At 43.6% G+C, this 24,098-nt stretch overlaps 1 protein-coding gene across 1 annotated transcript in view; it reads right to left on the bottom strand.

Annotated features, from left to right (window-relative positions):
* ofcc1 (orofacial cleft 1 candidate 1) overlaps positions 1–24,098 on the bottom strand; it is a 126,217-nt gene that overhangs the window by 46,622 nt on the left and 55,497 nt on the right. The window contains exons 16-20 of the mRNA XM_065019060.1: positions 23,037–23,125; positions 20,861–21,039; positions 7,741–8,013; positions 5,336–5,588; positions 3,013–3,176 (exon numbers count right to left, since the gene is read on the bottom strand). Coding sequence (XP_064875132.1) covers positions 3,013–3,176; positions 5,336–5,588; positions 7,741–8,013; positions 20,861–21,039; positions 23,037–23,125 — 958 coding nt within the window. The remainder of the gene's footprint in view (positions 1–3,012; positions 3,177–5,335; positions 5,589–7,740; positions 8,014–20,860; positions 21,040–23,036; positions 23,126–24,098) is intronic.

Below are 24,098 nucleotides of genomic sequence, written 5' to 3'. Positions count from 1 at the left end.
TGATCTGCGGTTGTGAGACCGGTTGGACGTTCTGCCAAATTCTCTAAAAGTAGGCAGCTTATGGTAGAGAAATTTACATGACATTCTCTGGCAACAGCTCTGGTGGACATTCCTGTAGTCAGCATGCCAATTGCACGCACCTTCAAAGCTTGAGACATCTTTGGCATTGCTTTGTGTTTCAAAACGGCACATTTTAGAGTGGCCGTTTATTGTCCCCAGCACACCGTCAGGGATGTAAACAAATTTGATCACAAAATTCGAGCGCAATATGCTTTTTGTGCATCTGGAACATTTCTGGGATCTTTTATTTCAGCTCATGAAACATGGGACCAACACTTTACATGTTGCTTTTATATTTTTGGTCAGAATATTTGATATTCCATATCAAATCATTAATATATGTATTCCACATAGATAGTCACAACATTCAACACAATATATCTCACTTCTAACCATTTTAGCCTTCAAACCAGGTCTAAGGAGCATAGTGTGACAGAGAGGAGGTCCAGAGAGGGTTCAGCCCATTCAGTGTGTGCGCGTGTGTGTGTGTGCGTGTGTGTGTGTGTGTTTGGTTTTACCATCCTTCTGGGGCCCAGAAGTCCTCACAAGGATAGTAAAACAAGATAAATTCGGACAAGTGGGGACAGTTCGCCAGGCCCCACAAGGAAAACAACTATTTTAGGTTTCGAGGTTAGGTTTAGGGTTAAGGTTTAAATTAGGGTTAGGAGTTAGGGGTTAATGTTAGGGTTAGGTTAAGGATAAAAGGAAAATAGGATTTTGAATCAGAATCATCAATTGTTTGGTCCTCACAAGGATAGTGAAACAAACGTGTGTGTGTGGCTGTCTCATCCCCAGAACCCCTAACAAACAGACAGACAGACAGACAGACAGACAGACAGACAGACAGACAGACAGACAGACAGACAGACAGACAGACAGACAGACAGACAGACAGACAGACAGACAGACAGACAGACTGGATCCAGACTCATTCAAAGTACTAGATGGGGACCAGTCCCTCTCAATACAAAATTGAAGACCCTTTCCTTCTCCTTTACCTTGTAATCATTCTAATGTAATACCACTACAATCAATGTCACCACCTCTATTTGTGAAGTTTTTCGGTGAAGGAATAAAAAATTACTGATATATATATATTTTTCAGCCAATGAATCAAGGCAGCCTAAAATGTAATTAAAAAAGGATAACAGTTCATTCTATCTATACATATAGCCCCAGGCTTTTTTTTAGAAATAGGTCACGAGCTGTGTCAGAGCTCTCCCTCTGACAGCCAATAAGAACATGTAACCCATAAAATTATCAGCCCTCCTCAGCCTCGTGCCCTATATTCAATACAATCCACCCGGCGACTGAGTGGCAGAAATCATTAATACTGGCTGCTGTTTTAATATTGTCCATTTAGTGCTGAGCCGATAAGCGGCCGCTTACGGAAAATGAAATGGTACCCTTTTTTCCCCCTTTCGGACCGATTCTAAACTGATTAATTCAATTGTGGACTTTTTACATTTCGGAATGTTAACGGGATTCGGTCTAATTTCAGGGTACGAAAACACACACCTTTTGATGGGAATGTGGTACAGTATTTATCACATACCCAATGTTTTTCCTACCTCACCACTCCCCCAAAATTAGGCCTACAACTGAATCTTTCCATTATGTAAAAGAGAATTGCCTTTCGGGAAGAAAATGTCGGGAAATTGGGTACAAGTACATGTTGTATAAAACACATCTTCAGCTTGCAATAATCACTAATCACCATCAAACCCCAACTTCCTTAGTACAACATCCATTGAAAGGAACCACTCTCATTGGCTGTTGTTCTGAGCCAATAAGATTGGAGCATTGCTTTCTTCACAGGACAGAGCGACTCATGGGAGAGATGAGTGCTAAAGTGGTTTGCAGAGCCCCGTCACAACACAAACACTGCAAGCGCTAACGTTCCACTAACGTTCCAGCAGGGGTGACCTCAATCTGATAGACTTCATCTGATGAGCAGCTCAAACGTTGTCCGTCTACTCTAGCAGCAGGCCCTTCAATATGGATACAGCACAAAGATGAAACATACACCATACACCATATCAACTAATCGTATTATGCAAGGATGTTACATACTCACGTTATGTAAAAACAAATCTACCTAGTTCCGAATTAACCACGCTTTACATCTTCTCTTACCGACTATGGAGCTGCGTTCAATTCGACAACCTTGTGTGGCAGTTCGCTTAATGCATAACTGCATTAGTAATTGCATGAGACTCTAAAATCACAACCGATTAGATCAACACTTGTTTTCTGCGGACATAGTTGAGTGAAAACACAGACACACACACGGATTGAGGGGGTCTGGGGGTTGGTTATTTGGGAGCGGGTATAGGAATTAGTGGACAGGACTGGGTGTTAGAGGGTTTTTACTCTTCATTGGCAGGGTGTCCCCATAGGCTGGACCATCTAAAAATACCCCAATGATAATTCCTAATTCGCTAGTCGCTCTTCCTGTGTGCTTCCCCAGTGTTGTGACACTTTTCAGCCACTAGGAAGGTCAGAGACGGAGGACTCAAAGTCGACACGAAAGCCCAATGTGACAGGACAGGTCTGGAGCAAGATCCATTTCTAGTTCCGAAACGGGCTGTTTCGAGGAACTGAGACGTAAACTACGACATGGGTTCTGAAGCAATGGGAGATGCCAATATTATTATAATAGTAGCACTACAGTACTACAATACACACACCATGAAAACCCTAGTAATGTGTATGAAAACACATTAAGCTTATAGCATAGTACTGCATTCAGCGCTGTTCAATTGATATTTCATTGGCATTAGCGAGTCCCATTTTTCCCGTGTTTCTTATGTCTAGCCTCATCAGCACTGATGGCCAATTTCAATATTAGAATGAATTCAGAGTTAAATCAACTTTATCTTCTATATTTTATCCTACAAATGCATTAAATTAGTTTCTTTGGGCATAATGCCTCTGCATGTTTGTGCTGACCTGAGGAAGTAGAGGTAGAGGATGGTGGTGGAGAGGAGGAAGAGGATGGCATAGAGGAAGAGGGTGATGACCACTCCAGCTGCCCCTGATTGGTCGGTCCGGTAGAAGTGCCAGTAGAGCTTGGCTGCATCCGCAACAGGAGACTCTGCACTGTAGGACAGACGCTGAACATGCATAGAGCCTACAATTCAGACCCCTTTGTCTTTTTCCACATTTTGTTCTAAAATTTATTAAATTATTTTTCTTCCCTCATCAATCTACACACAATACCCTATAATGACAAAGCAAAAACAGGTTTTAGAAATGCAAATGTTTGACATAAACCCCCCTCCGAAATATCACATTTACATGAGTATTCAGACCCTTTACTCAGTACTTTGTTGAAGCACCTTTGGCAGAGATTACAGCCTCAAGTCTTCTTGGATATGACGCTACAAGCTTGGCACACCTGTATTTGGTTTCTCCCATTTTTCTCTGCAGATCCTTTCAAGCTTTGTCAGGTTGGATGGGGAGCGTCGCTGTACAGCTATTTTCAGGTGTCTCCAGAGATGTTTGATCAGGTTCAAGTCCGGGCTCTGACTGGGCCACTTATGGACATTCAGAAACTTGTCCTGAAGCCACTCCTAAATTGCCTTGGCTGTGTGATTAGGGTTGTTGTCCTGTTGGAAGGTGAACCTTTGCCCCAGTCTGAGGTGCAGAGCGCTCTGGAGCAGGTTTTCATCAAGGATCTCTCTGTACTTTGCACCGTTCATCTTTCCCTTGATCCTGACAAGTATCCCTGATGCTGAAAAACATCCCCACAGAATGATGCTGTGACCACCATGCTTCACCGTAGGGATGGTGCAAGGTTTCCTCCAGACGTGATGCTTGGCATTCAGGCCATAGAGTTCCATCTTGGTTTCATCAGACCAGAGAATCTTGTTTCTCATGGTCTCAGAGTCCTTTAAGTGCCTTTAGGCAAACTCCAAGCGGGCTGTCATGTGCCTTTTACTGAGGAGTGGCTTCCACCAGGCCACTCTACCATAAGGCCTGATTGGTGGAGTGCTACAGAGATGGTTGTCCTTCTGGAAGGTTCTTCGATCTCGACAGAGGAACTCTGGAGCTCTGTCAGAGTGACCATCGGGTTCTTGGTCACCTTCCTGACCAAGGCCATTCTCCCCCGATTGCTCAGTTTGGCCGTGCGGCCAGCTCTAGGGAGAGTCTTGGAGGGTCCAAACTCCTTCCATTTAAGAATGATGGAGGCCACTGTGTTCTTTTGGACCTTGAATGCTGCATAAATGTTTTGGTACCCTTCTCCAGATCTGTGCCTCGACACAATCCTGTCTCGGAGCTCTACGGACAATTTCTTCGACCACACTGCTTGGTTTTTGCTCTGACATGCACTGTAAACTGTGGGATCTTATATAGACAGGTGTGTGCCTTTCTAAATCATGTCCAATCAACTGAATTTACCACAGGTGGACTCCAATCAAGTTGTAGAAACATCTCAAGGATTCAACTGAGTTCAATTTCGAGTCTCATAGCAAAGGTTCTGAATACTTATGTAAATAAGGTATTTCTGTTTTTTTTCTTCTAAAAACCTGTTTTTGCTTTGTCACTATGGGTAATTGTGTGTAGATTGATGAGGACATTTTTTGATTTAATCAATTTTAGAACAAGGTTGTAACGTAACAAAATTTGGAAAAAGTCAAGGGGTCTGAATACTTTCCGAATGCGCTGTATATACACTGGATTAAATACATTGAAGCAAAGGACAGTACAGTACATCTACAGTGTAATCTACAGGTAATATAAGAGGTCTCCGACAAAGAGAAAACCGGGGAAAGTGTTTGGTTGGACATGCATTTATCAAGGCCCTCTGTGGTATTCCATTACGTGAGGAAATATTATACTGTGCTAATATCTCTTCACTAATAACCATATGATTAACCATAGGATATGATTGGACAGTACACATGTATATTAGACACATACTGGACATTCACCTTGGATTATCATTTATGTTCATTGAGGTATATGGTGGTTATTGAAATTATAGATGGATCAAATACCAGGCCAAATAATAATACACATATACACTGTGTGGCTTTCAAATAGCCTCTTATCAACCTCTATGTCATGGTTTCACATTCCGCATAAACAACTGAAAGTCATCTGACGGTGGAGTTCTTTCGGACAGACAAAACGGGATCCCTGATGCAAAAAGACATGGATCTAACCTTGTGTGTGCTTTTTTCCTAACTTCTAAAGTCACTTTGCTAAGATAAAGTGAACTTCCCATTTAATGTGAACACAAGTGTCCAAGTTATTTTAAGTGACTTACCCCCAGGACGGCATCCACTACAAAGACCGCCAGCGGGTCCAGCACTGTCCACACTCCCAAAGCCATGATAAAGTTTGACGTGAAGGAGGGGAGTGAGCCAAACGCTAGCTGACAGCCCCATCTGATCAGGAGCAGCAGCAACGTTACGGCGTTCAAGGTCAGAGGTCCCACCACGACCATAGCCAACTCCTCGCGGGTATGAAGCAAGGAATTCTGGTAGACCAGCTCCACGGTGTGAGCATGGAACTGGAATCTGGAAGTGGGGGGGGGGGGGAGTAGAGGAAAACAAGAGAAGTGTTAGCCTACATCAGCTCTTTGGGGTGCTCCATCCACTCCAAGACAGAACACATGTACATGTGATAGCACACTGAAATAGCAAAACATTTATGTCTAAATATATATTGTATAAAGAACATACTAGTATTAATTTCCGTTTGTGATGGGGATCACATGATGAATAAAGTACATTGCGACAAAAGATGATGGATCTACAGTACCAGTCAATTCATAGTAAATTCTATAAAACTAAGCATGCAACTTAAGTGTTGTGAAACTGTAGTTTTCGATAACAAAAGGTAAGTTAAGATGTACTGTACCTACACTCAACAATTCACGTCATGGCTCATGAGTTTCTTAATCTACCATCTGCGAGTAGTGCTTGTGTGAGTAAAGAGGTGCCTGTTTTGCCCATTAATTCACATGTGATTCGCTTAGAGAAACAACCCACTCTCAGCCACTCGCCATTACTCCCACTGATGGTCCATTTGTACTCCTTCTGAACCAACACAACACTGCTAAACCTACTATCACTTTCTGTATTCTCAATAATTCATCTGTTCGTCTATATGCTACGCTCATTTTGGTTTGTCTACAATTCTGTCCTGACCTGTCTAGAGGTTTCCATCTTCAGTGTAAGTCAAATTCCATGGCAACTTTACAATTCTATAAACAGTCATTATATCCCTATCCCTGTATTTCAATATACCGTATCTGTGGTTTGTACCAGGTGTTACAAATGTCATTTTTACAGAAAGATATATTGTTGAATGTTGACAAAGACTTTCCATATAAAATGGGGAGTAATAATACTGATTTAGTACTCTGAGCGGGCCACAGAGTGGTGTAATGTCTAATGTGCATGTGGTGCTCTTTAATGACTGGGCCTGTGAGGTGGTGGTGTGATATGCTGGCAAAGTGGCTCTTGGCCACCTGACTGGTGATGATGTGTGTGTGTGTGTGTACAGTCTGTGTGTGTGTGTACGTGAGAGTGCTGGGGGTGATGGGAGAGCTGCGTGGGGCCTGAGTGAGAGTGTCTCGCTCATGAAGGGCCCGCTTTGCTGCCCGCTGATGTCCCAGAGGCACTATTGGGGGAGGGTATCGGGTGAGACAGGGGCTAGACACAGGGGGTGGGGCAGGGGGAGGCTGTCAGCACACTGGCCATCCCCAGACTGTCAGAGATGTAGACAGAGAGCTAGCTGGGGACTGCCCATTACAGGGAGAAATGCTCAGAGGAGGAAGCGGCCAGACATGTGGAACTTGTCATCCGTTGGTGGCTGGTGACCCCCTCGATTTCCATGTTTTTTCCTCCACCCCCCCTCCATCCCCCCATTTTTACTCATGCACATTTTTCCCGTATTCTGTCAGATGTCAGATGGCTTTTCTATGATTTAATGCTTGTAAGCATATTCACAGTCTAGCTTTTAATGTGATGAATTAAATCAACACCATGTGCTATTGAGATGTAACAGCCTCTCAATGGCATCCTACTTTGTTTATTATGAAATACTGTCTACAAAATAATAAACAATACATTCTTTCCAAATAATGCACACGCAAGAATGCCTGTTGAAATCAATGAATTCTCCCACATGGTTTCATTAATGCTTAGGCAAGTCTTGTTAAACTGGTAATGGGCAGATTTTTATACAGTATCTAGTGGGAGGGAGTGTGTGAGTACTTATGTACATCTATGTACACACACACACACACACACACACACACACACACACACACACACACACACACACACACACACACACACACACACACACACACACACACACACACATCTAAATCTACTAATAATATGCATATCTTATCTTCTGGGGATAGGTAGCAGGCAGTTGAATTTGGGCATGCTTTTCATCCAAAATTCCAAATGCTGCCCCCTATCCTAGAGATGTTAAACTGGTAATGGGCAGATTTTTATACAGTATCTAGTGGGAGGGAGTATGTGAGTACTTATGTACATCTATGTGTGTGTGCACACACACACACAACTTCACTACACTGTGCTAGCTCTCGCCTCTTCTCTCCTCTCCCATGCACTCTCTCTACACACACACAATCACTCCTCCTCCTCCACCTCCTCGGAGAGAGGAGGATATCAAAGGAAGCACACTCACTTGTTGACAGGAACTGCGATGGCCTGGAGGAAGAGCCACTGGCTGCAGTAATGCAGGTAGAGCCTTGCAAACCAGATCAAAGCCAGGAGCGGCATAATGAGGCAGAGCTGTGCTGCTGCTGCTGCTGAGGAGGAGCGCCAGCCCCAGCGCCGCGGTGACAGGCCCAGCTCTGACGGGATCATGCGGAGAGCCAAATGTGTACGCTCAGCAGCCCCACCATTGCTACCACTGCCGGTGCCGCCACCACCCGGCCCTCTGTAGGAGAGCACAGGCCTGGAAAAAACATCACACATACAGTATATACAGTATATACTCGGATATACAGGAAGAGAGGGAGACACAAGAGAGATTTAGAAAGACGACAGCAGGAGAGTGCAGGGCCTGGAAACAACAAACACACACACACACACACAGGCCTCTCTCTCGTCTCTCTCAGCAGCCCCTCCTACCCCTGCTCAGCTTCTCTCCACACAGGCCTCTCTCTCGCCTATCTCAGCAGCCCCTCCTACCCCTGCTCAGCTTCTCTCCACACAGGCCTCTCTCTCGCCTCTCTCAGCAGCACCTCCTACTCCTGCTCAGCTTCTCTCCACACAGGCCTCTCTCTCGCCTCTCTCAGCAGCGCCGCCTACCCCTGCTCAGCTTCTCTCCACACAGGCCTCTCGCTCGCCTCTCTCAGCAGCGCCTCCTACCCCTGCTCAGCTTCTCTCCACACAGGTCTCTCTCTCGCCTCTCTCAGCAGCCCCTCCTACCCCTGCTCAGCTTCTCTTCACAGGCCTCTCTCTCGCCTCTCTCAGCAGCGCCTCCTACCCCTGCTCAGCTTCTCTCCACACAGGCCTCTCTCTCGCCTCTCTCAGCAGCGCCTCCTACCCCTGCTCAGCTTCTCTCCACACAGGCCTCTCTCTCGCCTCTCTCAGCAGCCCCTCCTACCCCTGCTCAGCTTCTCTCCACACAGGCCTCTCTCTCGCCTCTCTCAGCAGCGCCTCCTACCCCTGCTCAGCTTCTCTCCACACAGGCCTCTCTCTCGCCTCTCTCAGCAGCGCCTCCTACCCCTGCTCAGCTTCTCTCCACACAGGCCTCTCTCTCGCCTCTCTCAGCAGCGCCTCCTACCCCTGCTCAGCTTCTCTCCACACAGGCCTCTCTCTCGCCTCTCTCAGCAGCCCCTCCTACCCCTGCTCAGCTTCTCTCCACACAGGCCTCTCTCTCGCCTCTCTCAGCAGCGCCGCCTACCCCTGCTCAGCTTCTCTCCACACAGGCCTCTCTCTCGCCTCTCTCAGCAGCGCTTCCTACCCTGCTCAGCTTCTCTCCACACAGGCCTCTCTCTCGCCTCTCTCAGCAGCCCCTCCTACCCCTGCTCAGCTTCTCTCCACACAGGCCTCTCTCTCGCCTATCTCAGCAGCCCCTCCTACCCCTGCTCAGCTTCTCTCCACAGTGCACCTCTCTCTCCCCAGTGCAGCCCTGCTCCTGCTCAGCCATTCTCTTTCATATAGAGGGCACAGATGGAGAGTCTGGATGGAGAGGAGGAGAGAGTGGGTGCTGCTGGGCCAGTAATGACCTGGCATGGAAAACTGGAACGCCACATTAGGACAAGACTGAGAGCATAAGAGCCTCTCTCAACAGGGCTCTAGTCTCCCCTACCATCTCCAAACTTAGTACACACACACACACACACACACACACACACACACACACACACACACACACACACACACACACACACACACACACACACGCACGCGCGCGGCTAAAGACACAACATGTCCCCTTGTCAGTGTGAGAAGAGTCAAACAAGGCGAAGGTGCATCCTAATATTTCTCCAGGCAACGGCCCGTGGACATCCATACGTCTAGCCATCTTTCTGTTCCCAAAGATGCTTGGTATTCACTTTGTAGTGTGTACCCAGGGAAATGGTTTGCATATGATGCCTAAAGAGGAAAAGCAAAAATAATCAATTGTTTCTCTCCATCCCCTCATCCAACTGTACTGTTAGATTTGAGTCCAGTGGAGCGCAATTCACCCAATATTAAGTCACAGGATGTGGCTGGTAATTTCCTAAATCAAGTCACAATAAAGTCACAATAAACTAAAAGTGATCATCAACCAAACCCCGGAGGAAGGCACTCTGTGAAGTGTTAAATTATTTGTGTTACGTTCTCAGGTTTCCTTGCAGATAAACACGAGAGATCGCTTCAAGTTCTTTCCATGTGGGAGAGCTCGCTTTCATTCAGAAAATGCCCAGTCAACAGTTATAGACTGTAGATAAATATTCATGCAGCACTCTGAAACAAACTGGTACAGTGAGGATAAACTACGTAGCATACAAGTCAATTACTGGAAAAAAATACTACTGCATTCTGTCAGTGCACTTATTCATGAAGCCCATACTGTAAATTTGTGTTACAACCTAAATGCGGTGAGTTTTTAACAAAGTGCATGTATTTTGTCTCTACTTGCTGTTTTGTCATTGGAAAAAGGTCAGTTGTATCATCCTAGGCCTTATCACGACTCTGGCTTCGTGGCGTGGTACAGAGAGGCTTTCCGCACGTCGGCAAAAGTAAAATGACAAAGTAGACAAAAAAGCTATGTGTCACAGACATAGGCAAGATGATACCCTGTCAAGAGGCATTACGGAGGAACTGCAAATACAACCTGACTCCCATCTTTCTTGTAATGAAGATATTGATGATGCATGAATAGGAATATTTTTAGCTGTCTCCACACAAGGGGGCTACTCAAAGCCAAATGGGTAACGCAATGTGAAATCTGTTATCACCCACTGAATTGATTTCATTGTGGGACCTCCAATTACCAAAAGTACAATATTTAAATAGCAGGGAGGGGGGTGTGATGAGAAGAAGGATTTTCACTCCAATGTCACGCCTTATTGCAAAGCTATACAGTGCCATACATTCAAAGAGACATATTGTGGACATAACGTATATACTATTTCATATGTAAAAAAGCTATTCCATATATACTAAACAAACATATAAATGCAACATGCAACAATTTCAGTTAGAATTCATATAAGGAAATCAGTTATTTGAAATGAATTCATTAGATCCTAATCTATGGATGAGGCAGGGGTGCAGCTATGGGTGGGCCTGGGAGGGCATAGGCCCACCCACTTGGTAGCCAGGCACACCCACTTTTTCCCCAGAAAAGGGCTTTATTACAGACAAAAAATACTCCTCAGTTTCATCAGCTGTCCGGGTGGCTGGTCTCAGACGATCCCACAGGTGAAGAAGCCGGATGTGGAGGTCCTGGGCTGGCATGGTTACACGTGGTCTGTGGTTGTGAGGCCAGTTGGACGTACTACAAAATTCTCTAAAACAATGTTGGAGGGGGCTTGCAGTTAGCAGTCCTTGCAGTCCTGCAGTCAGCAGGAATGTCCATATATATATGATTTTTTCCCCAGGTTATTTTCATTGGAGTTCATTGTAGTTTATTTCTCAGTTTTCAAAGAAGATTAGCATTGCATACACCAATAATCGGAAACAACTCTCCATGAATAAAATCATATAGCTTCAACTAAAATCTGGATAATGTTGCAACACACCCCTCTCCAGTTGAATGTTACAAGAGAACATCTCTCTCTACATATATGATATACCACGGACATGAACGCCATGCTCTTTAAAAATAGCAAAATAGTATAAAGTAAGCAGCGAGTAGGGACAGGTATTAAGCCTTTAAGTTGGCATGGGTAATGATGGCAGTACTGCAGGGAGACAGTGTGGCGTGGAGTTTAAAGCTGATTTATGCGGAGATGGCTGCAGGGGTGGGAGCACGAAAGAAGGTAACCCTGAGAAATATCCCCCCTCCCCGTCAGTTAAGGCTCTAAATCTGGGGCCACTTAACGACCAGATTTATCATTTATTGTAGGATTAAGTTATTTGCTGTCACTTCTTTTTTTTGTGTGGGGGGCATTGTTTTGTAAATGTACCAAAACCACTTTTTTTCTGAAGCCCCGTTGGGGAACGGATTCTTATCTGCAGATGTGTTTTTTTAAAGAAACGCTAGCTAGACAGTTCGCCAAATGCCCCATAATGTTATTGTTTCTTCACAAGCTGAATGCATATCGGTGATGTAAGTCAAAAATACTGGAGTTTTTAAGCAAAGTGGAAAGATAGGACTGACAAAAAAAAGACATATCATCCTTGTTTACATTCTATGTTCTGTAAGCAAGGCCAGGACAAGGGAACTGTTTTTCCTTTGCGTTTCAGAAGGTTTGTCTGACATAATGGCAAACCATATACAGACCAATTTCCAATCAGCTTCTATAGCTTACAACTGAGCACAACATGGGTTTTCAAAGTTATCTGAGCAAAAACCAGCTAAGAATGTAATAATACCATCCTGGAACCAAAGTACTATGTCACTTCCACTTAAGGGCCCCAACCACACACATGACACACGGGCCTGCTGCTCCTCTGCAGTGTATTAGAGAATACATGCATAAATTAACACTAGAGCTTTTATGCTCCACTGGTGCAGCAGCTACACTCACTTTACAAGATTTACAGGCAAATATCTTCAAAGTCAAAGTATCTTCCTAACTCCCAGTTTTCAAACAAAGCAAGCATGCTCCCTCTCCTTCCGTCTCTCTCTATGTTTTTTACTCAAGCAGTCTCACTTAAAGCGAGCGTCAAGCCGCTGAGTGGTGGAAAGAGAGCTGTGCTTTTTTGGTGATTGATGGTAAATCGCAGGATTAGCAATATCACAGTGTATGTCTTCTTTATAGCGACGTGTTTTACACAACACATCCAAAGCGTGCCTGAACTTCAAGGAGGATTTCACAGGCCTGCACTGCACTGAGTTACAGTACCTGGTTCTTTGAAGTGAGAGAGAGACAAGACATGACTGTCTCCTCCTCAACAGCTGATGGGCTTTTAAGTTAAGGGTCGTCACACAGTGAAGGGTGCATATGCTCCTCAACACCACTGCAGCTCATTGCACACACACACACACAGGCGCAGTAGAACAGCATTTATTTTCTACAGTGACAGTAAACTAAGATTGTTATCTATAATTGACAGCAGACTAAACCTGGCCTACAGATGTTGGACCTTAATTTGATCACTCTTTTGTTGCTGAAACATTTCGCAGGAAATGCAGGTGAGCTTTGTGATTTACATAAATTCACTGAAAACCCACACTAACATACAGTTATATTAACAGTACTGCACTTTTCATGTAACCTACTTTTGGACAGCTAATAGCCTAACCACCTATCAAGCAACATTATGGACTAAATGTTCAAATCCTGTTGCTGCAGGATTATTTTACTGTGACAATATTGGTCAAATTAAGATCCTACATCTGTAGGAGAGAGAGAAAGTCACCTAGTTAATCTGACCCTTGATAGCTTTAAAAAAACACTTCCTGGTAAAACACGAGCTGGGAATGAATGCTTCAATCAAAGCAGCGAGGGGCACTATGTGATTCCAACAGCCTGACCTTTCTAATGCTGCTGACAATTAACTAGGGACAATATTGTAGTCAAGCTGGCATCACTGTCACTGTGTGCCGTGTCCCCTGGGTCAATAGGGAGGAGGTAACTCTGCAAGCCATGGGACAACATTACATCACTGTGTACACATTTTTAAAGAGCCTTTGTAATGGCAAAAATAGTTATCACTAGACATATCTAGGTGTTTCTACTTCTGGGGTAGAAGTATCTGTAATAGATTGAACAATCTTGGCATGTAAAAATCTGGAGCAGGTGGGATGAAGTCAAGCAGGAAGCTATGAAACCTCTTAACAAAAACAAAGTGAAAATCCCAAATACACTCTCTCCCATAAGATATATTAAATGATAATCATATGGTCCAGCAGTGGTGGTATTTTTCCAAAAGCCGCCAAAAAAAGGAACGTAAAAAAGCCCACAACAGCATGCCCGCGAGGCCATAACCGAGGCTTTCGGTTAATTAAGTCATCTTGATATCATCTTATGAGAAGTTTTATTTGTTATTTTTAAAATGTGCTCAATTTTCTCGAGGTTTAACTTAACATGGTTTTCTTTTTCTCCCAACCCCTACAATTACCTTAACATCTTCAGTTTTATATGTTGCCCCATTTCCAGGACACTGGCAAAGCAAGATACACATAAATGAGTTTCATTGAGAAAATGGGAAAGCAGTAGGTATTTGGGGTATAGTAAAGAGAATTATGGCATCGTGACTCAGCTGTAGAATTGGAGTACATCATATAATTAGAATAGCATAATGCCTGTACTGCCAAATTATCAGAATTATTTGCAGCTGAGAGGGACTGGGAGCTTGGGCTCTCTAACCTAATCAAAAGTAGTGAAAAAATATGTTCCACTTAATTAGGAGGCCTTGTTTGACTAATAGCTGCCTGGGCCTTTTTTAATGCGAGGAGGAGGTTCTTACATGCAAGGCAAGTGTAGGAGAACCAATGAAACGCTAGCACTGTAATATTGCTACAGAACTGGCAGAGAGAACGGGTAGTCAGAGGAAGGTTCTACCCAAGCCAAATATCCCCCCGAAACGTGTTTTGGCCTCGTTCATGAGAACAGGCCTGCCTGTTTACATGAGGTAGCCATTCTTCCCTGTTTTTCAACCCAAAATGCAACATGTGGCCTTTTTATAGACTTGATGGATTTAGGATTAAAACATGGAAATGGTAAGTCCCATAGCGAACCATAAATAGCGGTGGAAACATTAGGATTCGCATGCACCTGGGATCAACAAACCAAAGGGGCTACCCTTACTCTCCCCCTCTATAAACACAGCACTTAGCATCCCAAAGCAGGTTGTTTTCCATCACCTCAGTATAATTCTGACCTTTAAAAAACAATCCAATGCTTTGCGGTGTGGTATCGCTGCAGTTTAATAACCCCTCTGATTATGGCAGGGGAAACAACTAATCGCAAGTGCTCTGGAGAGATCTATTTGGGTGATGTACACTGGGAGGCCCCAAGAAGCCTCCTGAGAATTGCATCAGTATTTAACATGGTAGTTTCATTCTACTCGTGACCTTGTCTTCATAACTGCAGGACATTGTCACCAGAGAGAGAGAGAGAGAGAGAGAGAGAGAGAGAGAGAGAGAGAGAAAGAGAGTGAGATAGAGAGAGGAGAAACAAGAACTGCTGCATTCCCAGCATGCATGTGTGAGGCTCTTCTCTGCACCAGGCAGGTTGCACATCACGCTACCCCACATGCCACTGCACACGCTCCCAGCAGGCATGTTAGTGTGTCAAAGCTCCATCATGCTCCCCTCTCGTTCTCTCACTTTCTCTCTCTCTTATTTCACCACACGTTCAGGGTTAAGGGGGTGGGGGGGGTGTAGGTAGGGGAAGGTGGTGATGGTTGATGTTCTGGGTTAGGGAGTGTAGGTAGGGGAAGGTTGTGGTAGAGGTAAGGGATGGAGGGGGTGTAGGTAGGAGATGGGGGTGGTGGTGATGATTGGCCAACTAAGACTGCATCCTTCCATCAGGGCCCACTGGCAGACTGTAATCCCAGAGCCATGGGGCTCCAGCCCCACAAATCAAATCAAATCAAATGTATTTATATAGCCCTTCGTACATCAGCTGATATCTCAAAGTGCTGTACAGAAACCCAGCCTAAAACCCCAAACAGCAAGCAATGCAGGTGTAGAAGCACAGAAACCTCCAGAGTGTGTGTGTGTCAGGCACAGGATTTACACTGGGAATGGGCCAGCCAACGAAGGGTGAGACTGACAGTAGCGACCTAGCCCATACCGACAAAGCTCATGCACTCACATAAAAGACTGGTGTGTGGAAAGGACGCTGGAACAGTCTACCCTACAAACATAGCGATTGCCACACATGCCATTGCCTATGCAAATAATTGAATCTAATGACTACCCAGAGAACAGGGAAAGGTAACAACAGGTCAGTCGGACAGCGATGATTCAGACAGTGTGCTTTGGTTAAAATTGACAATACCCAAAATGGTCGGCCAACGTCATATTTAGAAATACAAATATGACTGTCAGACAGCTGATAAAATCAACGGTTACAGCCTGTCAGCTTATTAGAAGAGCAACTCGTCAGCAATGTTGTTCCAATGGAAAATCAGGATCCCGTGTTTATTTGTACAAGGAGAGTGTGTTCTGTATGTTTGTACTACAGTACATTAGTCAGTATGTCTCTGTCTTGTAAAAGTCACTTCCATCCAAGCATCATTTATTGTTTTAAAAACTATTTTGGGAAAACTACTGGAATGAGTCAAACTTTTTCAAGATGTTTATTGACATGGCATTATTTTTTCAGTGTTCATGTCATTCAGATAACATGTGAAGACAAATGAACTGGAAAAGAGTGGCAGAGCAGCCTCACCTTTGCCCCTGCCCTCTGTGCACTGTGAACATCTCCTCTCTCTTTCTCCGTCTCTCTCTTTCTCTCTCCAAGGCCCCATAAAGGGGATGTGGGAAACACAGCTCACTGACCCAGACCAGACGATACCAGACTTGCCAGGCCTAGGAGGGCCTTTCTCTGATCGTATGGCCACTTTGCCAGGGACGAGCAAATGGCGTCAGGGCAGGGACCTGCCTGTTAGAAAGCTGACAGCGCTGATTTCCTTGAAGTGGGAGCAACATCTAGCGCGACCCGGAGGGGTGAAGGCAACATGTGCTCCCAGGCCACGGATGCAGGAAAGGGCTCTGGGAACCTGTGGTGGGTGACCGCTCGTCACCTCTACCCACAACTCCACCGAGCATTACATCAGATTTGATTGACCCCTGCTGGGTTCTGGATTGGAGTAGCGCAGTATGTGGGATCGTTGAGGAAGGTTGTTGTTGTTTCAGGTGGTTCTCTCTCTCTCCCTCTCTCTCTTTCAGGTTCCAGGCGTTCCTCTCTGGTTGTTGTTTACATCAGTGTGCACTAGTCTTTTTTGTCAATGCACTGTCAAATCAGCGATGCACTTCAGTGCAATATTTAGATAACCAACCCATAACAAAGCACAATGTGTTTTCATAGCCATTTCCAAACAGACAGGCATAGAAAAAAATACTTACTTTTCTTTTTCTTTCCGAAAGCAGAGCGGCGTTGCCGACAGAGGGAGAGAGGGGCTTGCCCCCTACCCCGCCAACAGGTGAGCGTCGTCGATTCGTGACCTGGCGGTATTTGGCCAGCCCCTCTCGTCGTCACACACACAGCCGGAGAGGCAGGGACACAAGCGGGGCCTTGCCAAGCCCTGCCGGGGAACGGGTGGAAGGGAAGCGTGGATCTCCAACCCATCAGGCTGGAGGGGAAAGTAGGTCACTGTGTTCCCGACTTCCTGGTGACTCCACGGAATGCCACAATGAGAACTGTTAGGGTTCCGAGTCTCACAGAGGAACAAAACAGATTTTCTACGATTACCCCCGTATGCCCTATGGACTGCAGCATGCAGCATTTGGTGTTGTGCTGCAACAGTGCAACTGTTCCATTGATGGTAGACTGAATGAATGGAAGGAAGCTAATGGAAGATAAATGTACGAGAACAGAGAGAGACTGCACTGGGTCAACTATGCTCTGATGGATCATAAAGACCTTAGAAAGCATTAAGGCCTCTGACCACCCATGAGAGAGATGCCTTTAAATTAATGATTACTACAGTTCAAATACCAAAAATCGATTCAACAGAACCGACCTAATTTCTAAAGCTGCACATACAGTAATTCTTCAAAATGTCGGAATTCATCATTTGCGACAGAAATAAAACTGAAGTCGAAACAATCCTCTATTACAGTATGTGACAGTGCAAAATCCAAACGAGCGATAAGGAGACATACACAACGCTATCAGACAGTAGAGCTTCTCCTCTACCAGTTTCAGCATGGACTGAATCTACTGTGGGGATACTTGCATCATCCTGTGGCCTCTGGAGGCAAAGGGTGTCGCTACACTTTGTCTTATCTTTCTCCCTTTCTCTTTCTCTAACAGAAAAGTCACAGATATAATTGATATGAGATTTAGGGGGTACATTTCAGTGTAATTAGAGTCTTGATAATTGGGCTAATTAGATCTAATTGTTATGTGAGAGTGAGTTTGATTAAAACAGGTTTCCCCAAAACGAGAGAAAAAAATATTTAGTTGGATACCATTGCTGCGACACACTCGGCAGTCTAATTAATGCACAAACAGAGGGGGAAAGCAAAACACATTTGAGGGACAGATGATTGTGAACAAATATGTTTTCTGTAATGACCTGTAGTCCTCCAGACCAATATAGTTGACTAATGAGTACTGGCCCCTTATGAGTACTGGCTCCTCATGAGTACTGGCTCCTCCTGAGTACTGGCTCCTCATGAGTACTGGCCCCTTGTGTCAATGCTGATTGGGTCTTTAATATTATTAGAGGTGCTCATGTGTAGAGGTCACAGTTTAAACTTCAAGTACTGTTATCATCTTAAAGTTCAAGTTGGGTTTCACAAATCCAATGAAAACTTTCCTAACAGATAAAAAGGCAACTCCTCCCACAACAGACTACACCAAAACCCACTACAATGAAATCAGGAGGAGTTTGCGCGGCCCACTAAAGTTGGTAATAAGAGGCTGTTAAAGATACATGTAAATGCAGCTACCACTTTCCTGTTCATTTCCTATTTTATATGGAATCAGAAAAGTCCTAAGAATGCAGATCACCATTGACTTTAAAATGCTTTGTTGGATTGTTACATTGTTTATCGGTCAGTACAGTAGGGTATAGTAGTGAATTCAAATATGTTTACCTTAGTAAAAGTTGTTGCAGTGGTACCCAGTAGCAAATTGGCCATTTCAAATTACAACACCAATCAAACACTTTGATTTTATTCACTCACATTCTTTTGAGAAAGGTGCTTAAGAAGTCTCCACTCGCAGACATCAAATAAGGTGGAAGGGTCGGCGAGTGTCTTTCATGTTTCTTCAAACAGATATCAACTGAGCAGGAAATTCCTGCCTTTTTATTTGCGGGGAATTGTCTGTTATTGTCAATACTTGCACTTAAGAGCATTGTGTTTTCCTTTGAAATTGTAATTCATGGTTAACGGTTATTATCGTGCAGCGACGTATGTTTTGGGATGAGTTGCATTTGAGGTTGGCAACTAATACCTTTTCACGTTTTGATATGCAAATCGAAGGGGATAAAACTGAGAGGGGAATATAATCAAAACTCCAAGAAAGAGAGGGTTGAACCAGATACTGCCCCATAGAGCTAAAACTTCAAATGGAAAACATTATTTATGTAGGCCCGCTATATTATGTACAATACACAACATTCAATGTCTTTTATCATCTGCCAGAAGGTGTTACTGATTTCTACCTCGTTAGAACCAGTAGAGTGGTTCATCTTAGGGAAGACTTTATTCTCTAGTTCTTGTTAGCGATGATGCACGCCGTGTTTGCTCGTGTGGGTAAATGACATTCTTGTAGAATTAATATCCAGCATTGTGTATTATCTTAAAGGAAAGGTCAATATTGGCATATGATTTGCAATTTGATATGGTAATGATATTCCTGGTAATATTGTTTGAGCTTCATCAAGATGCCTTCATAAACCAAATAGGTTATGGTCGAGAGGATAAGAATCTTGAGGTTAGTGGCAAACTGAAAATACAGTATGTTTTGAACATTATTCACAGTAGCCAGTGTGAGCGCGGTGTGTATATCTGATTTGCCATAAAAACAAGGCTCTCATCAATGGGCTCAGTCTCTCGTGGTTCTCTAGATGGCAGTAATTTCCCTCAATCACCCCAATATGAATCCAGAAATTCTGAATAGAACACAGAGCTCCAGCACACGGCATCACAGATGACATCATTACAGTAAGAAGAGTGGAATGGTGAATAAAACAATACAAGTATCCCCGTATGCTTGTTCCCCATACAGTCCTCAGGTGCTAGACATGCCCAGCGTAACTCAAAAAGCACTGCAGGACTGTTTGGGATATTGAGTAAAGACAACATCAGTGCCTCTGATTGCTGTGATGAACAGATGTAATGTAGGACGAGTGAGCTCTGCTTGAAGTTTGAGCTCGGTCTTAAAACGTAATAAATATGGGAGTAGCTTTCTAAGGCTTTAGTTCATTATAGGGCATAAAGGCAAAATTGTAATATGTTCCACAGCTTAACACATGTTGAATAATCAACCAAGTGTCCTAAAGTAAAAGTAAAACACACTTGACATGTTTCCCGTCGTATAGTCTGCCCATACAAGTTAGAATCATTATGTGCTTTTCTCTTCCTTCACTTAGCATTGTGTCCTCATGTTTGTGGCCTCATTTTTGTTGTCGTGGTAATGATTTTAATTCCCCTGGTGTGTTCGGGAGATGCCAGAGTGTAGTCTCTGATCTTGTTTAATATGCCACCGGAAGCTATAAATTACAAACTACTCTGAAATGAGGAAACACAGGCCCCTTTTTAATCCCCTGAGAGTGTGAGGCTTTCCCTCTCATTGTGATGGTTGCAGATTCGCCTTGTATTAATTTATGTTCTCAAATCTCAAATAAAAACAAATACCTGAAAAACATTGTTTCCCGTTGAAATAAGCAATACTCACTTTATATTATTTTAATACTCTGAAAATATTTTTTTCTCAAACGTGTTTGGCGGAGGTGTTTTATACCATGTGTATCTTGGGCTGTTTGTGCTTGATACATCCCTGTTATCTCATTAAAATCAAATGCTGTATGCCACAATAAAGAGAAAACATTTGCCCAACCCTCTTATTCAGTTTGTATTGCAGGGGAATTGAAAAACAACTAACCACACAGTGACAGAGGTATGTGTGATGAGCCAATGTTGCCATGCGCACCCCTTTAAAAGATCTTACCATAGCACCAGGGGAGATACATAACCACGATGGGGTTGGAGATATCGTCACTCACTTTTTATAAACAAAGATATAAAAAAATATATATGGTGGACTGGAAATGATGCAAACAATTACTTTGATAGAAGCCACAATCTATTTGCAATATTAAAGCTGATCTACTCCCTAAAAAAATGCACTACCTAAGATGTGTGAGTGTGCCATCGTTTCTATAGTAGTTATTACCGAGACATTCTGCCCTAAAATGGGGCTATCACGGCCCCGTTTCTGCGAGGCAAAAAGCTGTCCTCACATTTCCTCCGTGCTGCGACTGGAAGTTGTATAATGAGTGGTGAGACTTACTGTAGGGAGAACGTATACTCCTCCATCTCCTTAGCCCAGAGATTCTCCCTCTTCTCCGATGATGCTGCAGCCGGAGCTGCTGTCTCCTGTTTGTCAGCCTGGCCCTGCAGAAGCGGTGGAGGTGCCGCGCTCCCTCTCACATGGGCGCTCGAGCTATTTATCTTGTTGATTGGCTTCTTCTGTTGGGGAGAGCACAAATTGGGGGGGGCACAACACATGCGGATGTCGTTTGTAATCAAAGCAGGCAGAGCAGGAAACGTGCCCCGATCTATCTGGGGATCACATGGAGACAGTGCATCACACGTTTGAGCCACTGTTCTCTTCCAGTCTCAGAACCGAATGACACCCAAATAACACATCTCTGGAGAGGAGCAACTTTGATGAGGGAGAAACAAGGCGTAGATGGAGAAATGCAGCTGTTGCTGTTATTTACACTAAACACAGTCATAATGGTAGGAAGTGGGTTTTAAATATTTCACCTGCAGAGGTACTTCAGCGCCTGATATTATATGTTAAGCCCGGCAACGTGTTAACGGCTTGCTTTACCTTGTCCTGTCAACTAGTGCTGCCTTGCCCTTGGGTGGGCTTAGGCTGTCTGCTAGCTAGAATTGTGAAATACTTCCTGATTATGTTAATCAGCTCCCTAGTTTGAAAAAGAGCCTTCCGTCTCTCTCTCTCTCCTCCACCTGTGAGAACTGTGCCCAGGATGTAGTAAATAGGGTAAGGCCCCTATAAAAGCCCCATTGGTTTTCATAGTGCAATCTTTGCCAAAGAAAGTGTGAATTCCAGAGTGATGATCACAATAAAAAAGGTGGAGAGAGAGAGAGATTTAGAGAGAGAGAGAGATTTAGAGAGAGAGAGATTTAGAGAGAGAGAGAGAGAGAGAGAGAGAGAGAGAGAGAGAGAGAGAGAGAGAGAGGGAAGAGGAGAAAAAACACAGGAGACATATAAACCACAATGTTCTCTGGTGTCTCTACAATACATTTAATGCAATATCTTAAGAGCCAGATTTTCCACTGCGATTCCTGCCCTCTGGGCTGAAGTGGTCGCCTGGAGAAAATACATTTTAATTAGCCTGGCACCGTAGGTTGAGAGGGGGCTGAAATTTGATCCCCCGCGCCCAGGTTGGGGCAGGTTTGAGATCACTGCACTTAATCATTAGACAACTGGCTTCAACCGGGTGACATTTGACAGAGTTAGCAGCGTTTAAAACCCTGCAGCTTTGTGGCTTCAGAAAAAAGAACACCTCATATCAACAAACTTATTCATTTAAGAGGTCAGCAGTGCTGATTATTGGCCGTCTTGAGAATAAGAGCCACTTGTAACGCGGCTGTAGAGGGGAGCTTGAGGAATAAAGGCTTGGGAAGAGTGTGAGGTGGATATTAGCTTATGTGGTGTTTATGCATCATCTGCTACAACAACTACCACATCACAACAACATCACAAACAACATCACAACCACAACATCACAACCATATCACCACAACAGCATCACAACCACAACTTCACAACAACATCACAACCATATCACCACAACCATAACATCACAACAACAACATCACAACCATATCACCACAACAACAACATCACAACCATATCGTCACAACAACACAACCATATCACAACAACATCACAACCAAAACATCACAACTATAACTTCACAACCATAACATCACAACAACAACACCACAACATCACAACCATTACATCACAACAACATCACAACAATAACATCACAACAATAACTTCACCACAATAACGTCACCACAATAACATCACAACAACAAAGGAGGGCACAATAGCAAAGCAGAACGTGAGACAGCAATGCCAGATCAGCAAAGAAAAGTAGTTCTGCAATTACCACTTCAAAGTATGGCAGGTAACATACTAGGCTTTGGTTCATTTAGCTTAAGTCCTCTGTAGCTCAGGCAGAGGCGTGTTCGGAGCAATAAAAAGGCCTGGCTGGCAATGCTGATTTCACAGAATTTCAGCTGCTTTGGCTTGTCAAGCAGATCAAAACTGGCTTTGAAGACCGAAAAAATACCTGTTAGTGTGAAATATATTTGGACAAATCTGAGATAATAACGACGGGAGGAGTGTGTAGGGCTGGAGACGGTTTCTGTGTGTGTGTGTGTGTGGGGGGATAGAAATTATTTTTCCTAAATCACATTGTTACCTTGTAGTGCATCCATGTCTCTGCTTTCTCTGTGTAGGGATCTCTCATCTCCTCTATTTTCTCAGGGACCACTACTGTGGAGTTCTTCCCTGTCATATAAGAGTGAAAGAAAGAAAAGAAAGATTCATGTTTATTTTCATTAGCAAAGCACATCTGGCAACAACAGTAAGAGAGAGAAAGTACTGTAACCATAAATCATTATTTATGTCTGATTTATGAAGACATTTTTTATCCTGGTTCTGCTTCCTGTAGGAGTGCTGGTAGGAGTTGACCAGGTAGGTTGTTCAAAAAGAAAACAAGCAATAAAAAGTTTGTAAAAAAAACCATATTTGAGCAAAAATATCTCAAACCGTCAGTAAACAGTAGGATGAAACAATGATTTTATACACACAAACAGCATGTCTATCTATATATATGGTAACGTACATATTGACTAACACCATTTCATCACATACAGTATCTAGTAACTGAAATAAGAAAAAGTAAATACAATTTAAATTGGGATGTAAAAAAAATACTACAAAAAATGCACTCTTAAATATTTGTTAAATCACTATTTTTATCAATCAAAAGGACATCATTAATTTAAGCAACCAATCAATGAAATAGTCCTGCATAATTGACTATATAATTACCAAATACATGTTTCAAAATCATGTAGATTATTCCTAAAATAAAACAGTCAACACATGATTGCAATATTGTTAAAATATTTCTTCCCACTTCCAGTGGTGCATACTGCACATGTGTGGTGTGTAGTGATCGTAGTCAGAGGCAGGTAGTAAAGTTGTTGCGTTGTTCTGTCAGGAGAGTTTGCAAAAGCAACAAAGTCTAAGAGGCTGATTTTCCTCAGAGAGAAAGAAAGAGAGAGAGAGACTTATGAAACGTCCCTGCACACACATCTCCCACAATCTAAGAAGCCAAACCTTCCGAGCCTGAACGCTCTAATGCATGCAATTAGACATGATGAAAAATCGAAAAAGAAATTAAATTTGGTTGTAATACATTTCTCCATTCTTCTTTCCTTTGGAAAATTACTTTTGAAGTGTTTTTTCCTCCCCT

This window comes from Oncorhynchus nerka, linkage group LG6 (assembly GCF_034236695.1).
Source record: "Oncorhynchus nerka isolate Pitt River linkage group LG6, Oner_Uvic_2.0, whole genome shotgun sequence".
Taxonomy (NCBI): Eukaryota; Metazoa; Chordata; class Actinopteri; order Salmoniformes; family Salmonidae; genus Oncorhynchus; species Oncorhynchus nerka.
The sequence above is the reverse complement of the archived record's forward strand: the minus strand, read 5'-3'. Positions and strand labels throughout refer to the sequence as shown.